The following is a 12,328-nucleotide window of genomic DNA, read 5'->3' as shown; positions in this document are numbered from 1 at the left end:
ATGGCCTACGGGGACCACCAACGACCAGGGGGGGTCTGACGGGAAGGAAGGGAACCCACGGGTCCGACCGTCCCAAGGAGGGGCCCCCATCCACCCCAAAACCCTCCAGGGGGAGAGGGGGGATAGCTACTCACCATACCAGGAACCAGACAGGCAGGGCCCGAACCTCCTCGCTATTGAAATGGGGGGGCTGTCGTCAGGAGAAACGATGAGACTCAAGCCGAGGCCCGGTTGTATGCGACCTCACTAGGCATTTAACTCGCAGGCCAGTCCTGGCCAGTGGGGCTACATCGCAGCTAACCGAGCATGGAGCTGTGGTCTGCACGCGCTCGCTGGCCAGATTGGGGTGACCACTGGACATAAATTATCCAGCCCGTCGCCCAGTCCAGCAGTTGATTGTAGATCTTGCAGTAAAAAAAAACAGCCATTTAAAAGAGGAAAAAAATTGCTAGGACCAGAAATCCCAGCAGGGAACTAGGTCCTTACTCCTGACTAAGCAGAAAAAAACTGAAGACCTATAGCAGAGAGGGAGAGTATACCACCTGGGACTGCCCATAGACAAAGCCAAGTCTTTTTTCTGCCTAGTGTCCTACTCCTGTAGGGGGAGGGAAATCATTTTTATTGCTTTCTGTACCCTTTCTGGGAAGACTCACCCTCTTTATGAGACCTGGTGACCACAGAGACAGAGAATGAAACGGAAGGAAAATCCAATTTTGAGTAGCTGCCAGAAAAGGAATAGAGTAGAAATCTTCCAATGGGAAGACTTATTGCGGTTAGGATTATCCAAGAGCCCAGTCACACTACTGCACTTTAGTATGATGTGTTATACATGTTGGTGCAATGCACAGATTGTTGACGGATGTGTTGCAGCGCAGTAAGCGTAAATGCCTTAAAATGGTTGTAAACTGCCTTCTACTGTTTGTCATTATAGGTAAGCCTATAATAAGGCTTCCCTATAGGTACTGCAAATATTTCCTAAACTTTCACTGTTTAGGAGATATTTACTGTATGCTGGGCCGATGACATCATCGGTGCATGTTGCTCTGAAGGACCGGTTGCCCGTGCCGTTTCTTCAGAGCCCTGTGCCGTGACCAGCGGCTTACATCACGCGGCTCTGGCCAGTAGCACAGCCTGAGTCTGCAGACCCTGAATGAAGAGGGAAGTGGCCTCCAGCGAGGACAACATGGGCTTCATTTGCATATACAGTGTGGTCCATAAATATTGGGACATCGACACAATTCTAATCTTTTTGGCTCTTTACACCACCACAATAGATTTGAAATGAAACAAGATGTGCTTTAATTTCAGACTTTCAGCTTTAATTTGAGGGTATTTACATCCAAATCAGGTGAACGGTGTAAGAACTACAACAGTTTGTATATGTGCCTCCCACTTTTTAAGGGACCAAAAGTAATGGGACAGATTAACAATCATAAATCAAACTTTCACTTTTTAATACTTGGTTGCATATCCTTTGCAGTCAATTACAGCCTAAAGTCTGGAATGCATAGACATCACCAGACGCTGGGTTTCATCCCTGGTGATGCTCTGCCAGGCCTCTACTGCAACTGTCTTCAGTTCCTGCTTGTTCTTGGGGCATTTTCCCTTCAGTTTTGTCTTCAGCAAGTGAAATGCATGCTCAACCGGATTAAGGTCAGGTGATTGACTTGGCCATTGCATAACATTCCACTTCTTTCCCTTAAAAAACTCTTTGGTTGCTTTCACAGTATGCTTCGGGTCATTGTCCATCTGCACTGTGAAGCGTTGTCCAATGAGTTCTGAAGCATTTGGCTGAATATGAGCAGATAATATTGCCCGAAACACTTCAGAATTCATCCTGCTGCTTTTGTCAGCAGTCACATCATCAATAAATAAATACAAGAGAACCAGTTCCATTGGCAGCCATATATGCCCACGCCATGACACTACCATGCTTCACTGATGAGGTAGTATGCTTTGGATCATGAGCAGTTGTTTCCTTCTCCATACTCTTCCCATGACTCTGGTACAAATTGATCTTGGTCTCATCTGTCCATAGGATGTTGTTCCAGAACTGTGGAGGCTTTTTTAGATGTTGTTTGGCAAACTCTAATATGGCCTTCCTGTTTTTGAGGCTCACCAATGGTTTACATCTTGTGGTGAACCCTCTGTATTCACTCTGGTGAAGTCTTCTATTGATTTTTGACACACATACACCTACCTCCTGGAGAGTGTTTTTGATCTGGCCAACTCTTGTGAAGGGTGTTTTCTTTGCCAGGGAAAGAATTCTTCGGTCATCCACCACAGTTGTTTTCCGTGGTCTTCCGGGTCTTTTGGTGTTGCTGAGCTCACCGGTGCATGCTTTCTTTTTAAGGATGTTCCAAACAGTTGATTAGGTGTGGACAAATGTTTTTGCTATCTCTCTGATGGGTTTGTTTTGTTTTTTTTCAGCCTAATGATTGCTTGCTCCACTGATAGTGACAGCTCTCTGGATCTCATATTGAGAGTTGACAGCAACAGATGCCAAATGCAAATAGCACACTTCAAATGAACTCTTGACCTTTTATCTGCTCCTTGTAAAGGGGATAATGAGGGAATAACACACACCTGGCCATGGCACAGCTGAGCAGCCAATTGTCCCATTACTTTTGGTCCCTTAAAAAGTGGGAGGCACATATATAAACTGTTGTAATTCCTACACATCTTGTTTGTTTCAGTTCAAATCCATTGTGGTGGTGTATAGAGCCAAAAAGATTAGAATTGTGTCGATGTCCCAATATTTATGGACCTGACTGATTGTCACATAATTTGCTAGTATGCGATGCATACTGGCACATTAGGCCTTTACTTTGCAGGTAAAACCTTTAGTGTATTAGGTAGACCATTTACATAAAAAGGCTGCATTAATGTCCATGCGCTGACGCACTGCAATGGTATAAATGGGCCCTAAAAGTGGATTTCCTTTACTTTGGAAAAATTTCCTCTCACATTCTGCTGCATCCACTGTACATTTTCCCACAACAGACAGCAAACAAACCTGACTGGGGGTTTAAACTAAGACAGTGGAGGTTGGGCATCTACAGTTAAGGATCTGATTGTGCTGTCTGGCAGGGGTTGGATCACAAGAATAACTGCACAGAAGTACAAAGCATTTGAATATGAAAACAGATCCAATTTCATACTTGTCTCAGGAGCCTCAAATATAAGCTGGGTTGAACAATTCACAGATCACATATTAGCTCCATGACAATATTCTTGACCCAAAATGGGAAAATTGCTGTGTTGCATGAACTCTTTAGGGCCCCTTTCACACATGTGGGCAGCGGAGCTGGGCCAGTACAGAGTAATTACATATTCCCAGAAGAGGAGGGGGCTAAGGAACTGACTGAAGTCTTTGCAAGTAAAAGTCACTTATGGAATTAAAAAAATGAATTAAAATACTTGATTTGTCGGTTATTACTTGCTTTTTTTTTTTTTTTTAATTACCAGGGTCTCTTCAAAGTGCACTGCAATCTTATTCAAATAAAAAGGCTTCTAAAGTGTTAGAAAGCCCTGAAATATAAAAAGCCTCCGGTGCTGTAGACCTCAGCATTTACCAAGTTTGCTCCTTGTTTATTTTAAAATCCTGTGACTGCTTTGCATTCCATGTGTGAAAAGTGACTGTTTACTAGCTCCTGCTTTAGGTTGGCTCCATCCAATGAAGCCACTTCTGCATAAGCGCTCTGGGATGGAATTGCAGCTGAGTGTCCCTGTGCTGCTTGAGTCCACACACCCATAGATAGCCCAGAGGCATACAGCAACAACAAGCTTCTTCTAGCAAGTTGACTGACAGCAGCTGGAGCCTGCGCTGTCCAAGTGACTTGCTCCCTGTGATGTATTCAGTGCACGTGATTCTGGATGTTCGGGGGAAGCGGTGTACAGTGAGAACACTGTTGGGCACAAATATGCTGCACATAATGTGCGGAGGAATGTTTTACTGCTTGATTAGAATGGATTTACTAAAAAAAAAAAAAAAAGTTGTGAGCATTCATTACTTTAATGAACGATAAAGCATTGTGCTAATGCACTTGCGTCAACGCAAGACATTGTCCACATTTGCCCTTTAACTTTTAAAGGCTTCATCAGAGAGTTCCTGTTTCCATGGCATTGTCCAATGTAAAAGCACAAAGACGACAAATGAAGCAATATTAGACATATTTCTACTAAAGCCAGTGATTATCTAAGGGCAGGTGACTCCAGCTTCACCAAACTCACACATTGTATTACCTTGTTCATTCTGGACTAAGAATATAGATTGTGGATACACTGCAAGCAACATAAAGGACCAGATGTTTGCAGAATGATAGAGGAAAAGACCACTATATATGCTGGAATTTTGTTTTTTATTTTTTGTGCCAAATTCATTTTTGTTCCCTTCTGCATGCAGAGACGAGTCTTGCATGGAATACACACTTGAAGTGTATTGAACAGAATATTTGCACTTTTGCAAAGTCATAACTACTTGAGTGCCTTTTACAGGTATTATCACAGCTGTCTATTTAACAAAATATTTATTTAAAAATCTTTTTTCTATGAACCAATTATCTATACATTGGAGAGGCTAGGACATGCAGATAGTTGCAAAAGTCATTACCATATTACAAGCTGGTCTGAAAGGAATTAGCTGGAAGAATAAACAGCAAAAGCCATGACATAAGCAGTTTAACATGCAGCAGTCACTCCGCATTCATGCAAGCTATTACACTCTTTGTTCTTCACTAAAAGAGAACTAGTTATTGCATTATTTAAACTTTTTATTAGGAACCAATATCTATCAGTCCAAAGGTGGAAAGCAAGTACGGTAGGGGGTTTGGCTCCCCTCAGGTTACTGCCAATTGGCAAAGTCCTTTAAAACTGAGTATAAACTATACTTTAGAAAAAATAAACACAACTACAAAGCAGTTTGAGGTCACTGGTCCTTATAAATAATACCTTAAATTGTATGCAAATCCTTACATGGGATGGGAATCTACTGTACAAAGAAGCCTGTCTACTTATTTACACATAACCAGTACCTTATCCCACCCCAAAAATATGATCTGGGTGGAGTTTCTCTCAAGATCTCCAATATATGGCTAAATTTTGGGGTGCCCAGCTTGCGTGGGAGAAAAAATATATAATTGCCCTCTGCTAACAGCGTGGAAGAAGGAATCTCTATTGTATGGTTAGGCAGCCCTGGGCATATGCTGGTACTAGCAAACAGTGACTGCATCTGTTCAGATGCTAATTTCTAAACCTCAATTTAAGTAAATTTAATTAATCTTTTTGACAAGCCAGGTGTTGCTTACAGAGTCACACATGGCTCAAATTTTAGGCCAATTTAGCAGTCATAGGGACCTTAAATGCTTGTGCCCAAAGGTTTGAGACCAGTAAAAGGAAATGCAAACCCCAACAATTGGCTTATTTAATTTTCTCCCTTTTAACCTGTTAAAAATACAATTGAAAGTGGTTTGCCTAATCTGTTCAATAAGTGCTAAAGATACCTGTTGGTCCTGCCAGAAATCCAGTGCTGTCCTGTGTACTCTGCAGTGTTATCTAAAAGGATTTGTAACCCTAAACCATTGCCTTGCTGCCATCCCGTCTCTTTTAATCTCCTATCCTGCATTGTTTAACTATTTGTATGAAACGATGCCTGTAAATACCTTTTTGAGAGGTGTCTTTAGGTCTGTTAAGTGACTCCTGGCTGCCCTGATAACACAATTCAGGGCTACAGCAGGAGGAGCCGAGCTCTCCCTCTGATGTCAGCCGGGAGTCACGTGACCGCCGAGCTGGCCACTCGGCTCCTCCTGCTGTAGCCCTGGATTGACTTATCAGAGCGGCCGGGAGTCACGTGACAGACCTAAAGACCCTTCACAAAAAGGTATTTAGAGGCATAATTTCTTAGCAGTTATACAATGCAGGATAGGAGCTTAACGGAGAGGTGCTGGCAGTGATATTTAACTGGTTTATCATAAGCAGCGAGGGGAGGGAGGGGGCAGAGACAGAGACACAGACACACGTATCTGACAGGCAGGGAGGGGGTGAGCAGAGAGGAGAGCTACGGATGATGGAGGCACACAGGCAGACCATGGTGGTCAGGGCACATTAGCCGTGATTATCATGGTCAGCACAGAGAGGGGGGACACAGGAAAGGACAGGATCAGCCAGGTTTTTTACAGCTTCCAGAGGGGAAGGCTAGACAGCACAAGCACTGTGCTGTTTAACCATTTAAGGACCAGGCTTATTTCTGACACTTGTTGTTTACAAGTTAAAACCAGTATTTTTTGCTAAAAAATTACTTAGAACCTCCAAACATTATATATTTTTTTTTTTAAGCAGAGACCCTAGAGAATAAAATGGAGCTCACTGCAATACTTTATGTCACATAGTATTTGCGCAGCGGTCTTGATAAAAGCTATTTTTTTTTTTTTTAAATACACTTTTTTTAAATTAAAAAATAAGAAAAACAGTAAAGTTAGCCTAATTTTTTTCTATAATTTTAAAGATAATGTTACGCCAAGTAAATAAATATTCAACATGTCATGCTTGAAAATTGAGCACGCTCGTGGAATGGCGACAAACATGGGTACTAAATATCTCCATAGGTGACGCCTTAAAAATTTCTACAGGTTACCAGTTTAGAGTTACAGAGGAGGTCTAGGGCTAGAAGTATTGCTCTTGCTCTAACAATCGCGGCTATACCTCACATGTGTGGTTTGAACACTGGTTACATATGTGGGCGCGATTTGCATATGCGTTCGCTTCTGCGAACATCCCTTGTAATAGAAATAAGCAGGACAGGTCCTTTTTAATGTGAGATCTGGGGCCAAAGAGACCTCAGATCTCACATCTATGCTAAAAAGCAAAAAAAAAAAAAAAAAAGTAATTTTTCTTCATTATGAAAAAAAATGGGTCCTTTAAGGCCGTTGGAAGGAAGCGGCGTATGACGTGTCTCCAGTCCTCCAAGGCCAAAGAGTAAAGTGGGGGCCAGCTTGCCCTCTTTCGACTTCCTGCCTAGGAGGTGAAAGGACTGAATCGTTTCCCCCTGCTACCGACAGCTCCAGTAAGCGGGGAAAATGACTGGGAAGCGGCAGGGGGGGCACCTCTCCCGCCGCCATTAAAAATGATCCCGTGTCGAATCAGCTGCTGGGACCACTTTAATGTGAAAGAGAACCGCCCGCCCTGTAAAAAAAATACCAGCGTTATGGCAGCTATCTGCTGCCATAACCTCTATATTTAACATCAATGTAGCGATGTAAAACTGCGGCGGGTGGTTCGGAAGTGGTTAACCCGCTATATGGAAGCAGGATTTTTTTCTTTTTTTTTTTAGAGTAACAAACACTTTAAGCAGCCTTTTTAGCCCTGCCTGTTCTATGCCTGAACTACAGGACACCTTTCCCCTAAGTTATTTGAGAAGAGAGGGAGGTGCTGCTCTTCCACACATACAAAACAACAAGTCAGAATTGTCACCCTAGGACAGGACATGTGTTGCTGGCAGGATCACCAGATGAAAAACTAAAAGCAACTAAAAAATAAATAAATGCAGCCACATCTAAGGATTGGTAAACTACAGTATATTGATAGTTCTTAGATTTAGATACTCTTTACCATACTGTACTGCGAGGACATGGACATTCCCAGACATAATTCTCAGTCACAAACACAAAAGGATACAGCATGGTCACTTTAAAAGGCCACTCCAACCAACTCTAAATGAAAAATGTAAGGTTGGGGCTCCAGACATGAGAGCTCTGCATCTGACTTCCAAGCCAATTAAAACTGGGTTGTCCTAGACATTTCATTATTTGGATGTCTATAAAGCTAGGTAAACATGAGTCTGACAAAAGAGTGTAAGAGATGGTCTAACCTTGCAAAGCCAGAAGAGGAGAGGCGAGAGTTAGGAATATTAGAGCGAGGCTGAAAGCAGATTGAGGCAGATGGAAATAAACAGTCCAGCAAGCTAGAACGAAGCAAAGAAAGCAAACCAGGATAGTTGGTTAGTGCAAGGAGCAAACGAGCCTTCAGACGAGCCAATTCACTGCAAAAGGAGAAGTACAGTCAAAACAAAAATAAAATCAGTGAACTCGCATTAAACCAGGTTATATCCGATTAGCATTTATGGTTTTAAAACAAACCCCAAAAGTCCCTGCAGTGCCTAGCTGCTATATAACTTGGGCTTAGACAACACATTGTGCAATAACTTGCATGGACATACAACAACCAACCAGATGTCTTGTTTTTTTTTTTCCTAGTTCAAAAAAGATTAAACTCGATAAGTCACTTTGGGTAAATTCACCAATTTTCGTGGAACAATTGTTTCTCTAATATGTCCCAGAAATGTCTGTATAGTAGGGCTTTGAGGAAAATAGTAGGCCAAATTTGGTTCAGTACTTTCTTTGTCAAACATTACAGACAAAAGTATTAGTTCATACAATTTGTCCAATTTCTGAATTCCATATGTTCTTGGAGTTCTCCAAATTTACTCTCCAAACTAAGGGCAAGACTTACAAGTAGGGTTGCACCGGTGCCGATACTAAGCATTTGCACTCGTACTTATGCAAATTATCCGATACCCAAAAATGATACCTTCGGCCTCGGTTCTTTTAGCTGACAGCGGGATTACCCCCGCTAACAGCTAAAATGTAAAGAAAAGAATGCCTGCAATTATTGGCATGATTCTGCAAACTCAGTGGGGGGGCTGGAGGTAGAGCAGACGGGGACTCCAAAATTCTGTGTACCAATGATCTAATCCCCCACTGTGCAGTTATTTGGCACTATTTTTTAAAATAAAACTTCCCTGGGACCCCTATTGTTCAGTGGGTCCTGGGGGACAGACAGTGAACTATTTACTAAACCTATTTACTAAAAGTGGTTTAATAGTCCACATTCTGTTCCCTGGCACCCACAGTTTAAAAAAAAATAAATAAATAAGTTGCACAGCAGGGGGTTAGCTCACTGATGCACAGAATATTTTGAGTTCCCGCCCAGTCTACCTGTGGTTCACCCCTGAGTCCCCCTTAGCCCCAGTTGCCCAGGAGGAAGGGGCAGGAACAGATACATTAGCAGTACTCAGCCGGTCCCAGGCTCCCAGCTCTAGAAGATCCGCCTGCATGAGAAGCTGCATTCAAAACCACCCCAGCCCTCAACTGCCCCCCCCCCCACCTAACTCCCTGCAAACCCCTTCCCCTCCCTAAACCAACCCACTACCCTACTCTTCCTAAGCAATAGGTATCGGTAATTGGTATAATAAGAAAAAGTACCAGTACTCATACTTTGAGTTAAAAAAGAAAAAAAAAGAAAAAGTGGTGTCAATGCATCCCTACTTACAAGCATTCCAAAGTGACACAAAGGCCAAAACTCCATGCAGAGGATAGTGAAGTTTGGAGTATTTTGCAGGGAAATGCGTATGCTTCTGTGTTCTCTGGTACAGTTATTGCACAATTTGTCTTTTGGTCCCGAGTTCAAGTTCCACCAGGAAATTATTTCCATAACATTTGTAAATTCTCACCCTTCCAGTATTGGCTTCTAACATGTGATCACCTTCTAATTGCAGTCCGGTGTACTTCCTGGAAGGCAGTCCAGCCACATCCACAAGGAATGGTACTCCGTTGAGTCAAAGCAGCAATTCCTGGTAGAGTACCAGCAACACCAAAACAAAAATAATCATCTTTTTTTTTGGGTGTCGCTGGCCAGGGTAATAGGAGGGACATGATGGATTTACACAAAATATTTGGCCAAAAGGTTGCAGGCTCCTGACCATGACTTTTTTAGCAGCTTGTCTGGAAAAGACTAGCCGCTTCACAAAAACTTTATTTTTCTGCACCATGACTAAGTCCATTCTTTATGCACATCTGGAACAATAACGTTTCACAGAAACACAGAAGTCATCATTGTGCAGCCATTTTTTTTTTGCAGTGGAGTTTGTATGTGAATGTGGACAAGTTCCATTCCGCTTGCACCCAAGTTTCCAGACACTGGTGTAGCACTGTCCCCATTGGGCTTGCTGTGTTTTGACTTCTTGGGCCTCCCTCTGATTACCTGCAGACAGTCACTAGCAGATTTTTCACACATCCCTCTTTACTTCCGTTTGCTCGTTACTCATACAGTCCAGGGAATTGCGTTTTCTATTTATTGTGGAACTTAGATGGGAGAAGGGAATAGAGGGATACTCTAACGGAACTATTCACAGTAGATAAGAACAGCTCTCACTTGTCCTCACCAGGTTTTTTGTGGAAGAGGACACACTGCTTTAACCATACTGCCACTTGTATGTATGCAAGATTAAATCTTCTTGCCCTCTCTATAGCAGCAGACTTGATGCAACTTCTTTATCTTCAGGACACTCTCTAGCATCCCCATCACTGACACCCGTCCACTGACTCTTCCACTGAAGGGATGGCCCTCACAGGACAGGCTACATGACAGATCTGTACTCACCGTAGGCAGAATCTGATCCTTTCCAGTGTCTCTCTTCCAGTCAGCTCTGCCAGACATCTGGGTTATGCTCCTGACTTTCAGGCCCTCAGGTCGTCTACCCAAGGCCGCATGGCAGCCTATACAAAGGAGGGGCACCCCGCTACTCAGCCGAAGACCCCAAGCATATGTGCCCTTGCCATTTATACAACATGTACCAAGGCACTTTCCACTGCCAATCACCAGCTCTTTAATCATGCCTGTGCGTCCACTTGTCAGGTTTCCTCCCACTGTCCAATACGCCTCCCTATCGGACCAGTGTGAAACATTTCAGACAAGCTGAGCTGCACCTGACCACAATGAGCAGACCCTACAAATGGATCTTGCTCTCTGGTAGGCAGAGAGCAATCTAAATTTACCTGGCACTCTCTCTGGTAAGCAGAAAGACCCAAAAACAATACTCTCTTCTAGCACCTACCTAGGAGGGTGCTACACTGGCATATGAAGAAGCTTTGGAGCGGTGACCCTTCCTACTACAAACCAATATGAGCTTGTTAGACATCCCATTCCAAAACCATATGGAGTGACAAGCCACTTTGCAAGTTTAACAACCTCCACTTTTCTGGGAAGACTTTCCACAAGATTTTGATTGTGTCTGTGGATATTTGTGCCCATTAGGCCAAAAGAGTATTTAGTGAGGTCAAGTGAGGATATTGGAAGATAAGTCTTTGTTCCACTCATCCAGAAGGTGCTCTATAGGGTTGAGATCAGAGCCCTATGCAGGCCAAACCATTGCACCAATGTTATCAAGCCATATCTTTATTGACCTGGCTTCGTACTCAGGAACACAGTCATTCTGGAACAGAAAAGTCCTTCCCCAAACTGCTACTACAAGATTATAAGCACACAATTATCTAAAATGTTTTTGTATGTTGTAGTATTAACAGTACTGGTCACTGAAACAATGTGTACATACTTTCGTCCCTGTACTTAGGTGTGAACAAGTGATGCTCAGATGTCTGCAGACTTTTAGCCAAATAATGTATACAAGGTGCCTCCAATTATCATTCTAGGGAAGATGGAGCAAAATCAATGTCTAACAGGATGACAGAGTAAAAGAACTGACACATTTATGACTTTATATTCACCCAAGAGTGGTCTGGGATTTTTTTTTTTTTTTACACGTTTTTAATAGAAATTGAACAAGCAAAGATAAACCAAATATATGATGAGCATACACACACTATATTAAAGTAGAACTAAGGTCTCCTATTAAAATACAAATATATGCTGTACACTTTATTATAAGCACATCTACACTGACAGATTTCTCTTAGTCCTCTTATAAAAGTTGCGCAAATACCTGCTGAGCCTGTCAACGTAGTCCACTGCTGGTCCATAGCCTGTAGCTAGTCAGTCAGCACCTGGCCCCACATAGTCCTACCAACTGCTTCTGGATTAACAGCACTGCCCGTTGCTGAAACCCTCCCAAGGTGAGCTGCAGTGTCTCAGAGGGGGAGTATGTGAGAATCAAATGAGGGCGGATTTCACTCAGTCGGGAAAGTAAAGAAATTTGACTTTTGTTTTATGAGATCTGTGCACCACATAGTAACTGCATTTGGTACGTATTTAGACAGTCAAACAGGAGCCTTTAGTTGTACTTTAAGTGTTAAAACACTTTCCAATAAAAATAATCACAGCAAAAGAGGAAAGTAGGATGTTAATATACTTTGTAAATTCTGTTACAAAGCAGAATCCTTATCCAAAGCATAACAAAGTTAATCAGTAAGCCTGTTATTGAATGCAAACTCCCTCTTGATTTACACAGTGAGGACCTGGAGAAAAGGAATAAGGTACATTCCATACCGGGAAACGATCAGCTCTCTAAGGCAATTTGAAGTATAAACGATAAGAAATT

At 42.5% G+C, this 12,328-nt stretch overlaps 1 protein-coding gene across 1 annotated transcript in view; it reads right to left on the bottom strand.

Annotated features, from left to right (window-relative positions):
* The window catches only part of EPS15 (epidermal growth factor receptor pathway substrate 15), a 207,165-nt gene that overhangs the window by 124,477 nt on the left and 70,360 nt on the right, over positions 1-12,328 (bottom strand). Inside the window, exon 12 of the mRNA XM_082265510.1 lies at positions 12,235-12,294. Within this exon, the coding sequence (XP_082121636.1) occupies positions 12,235-12,294 (60 nt within the window). The remainder of the gene's footprint in view (positions 1-12,234; positions 12,295-12,328) is intronic.

This window comes from Pelophylax lessonae (genome assembly GCF_965119305.1).
Source record: "Pelophylax lessonae genome assembly, chromosome: 8".
Classification (NCBI taxonomy): Eukaryota; Metazoa; Chordata; class Amphibia; order Anura; family Ranidae; genus Pelophylax; species Pelophylax lessonae.
The sequence above is the reverse complement of the archived record's forward strand: the minus strand, read 5'-3'. Positions and strand labels throughout refer to the sequence as shown.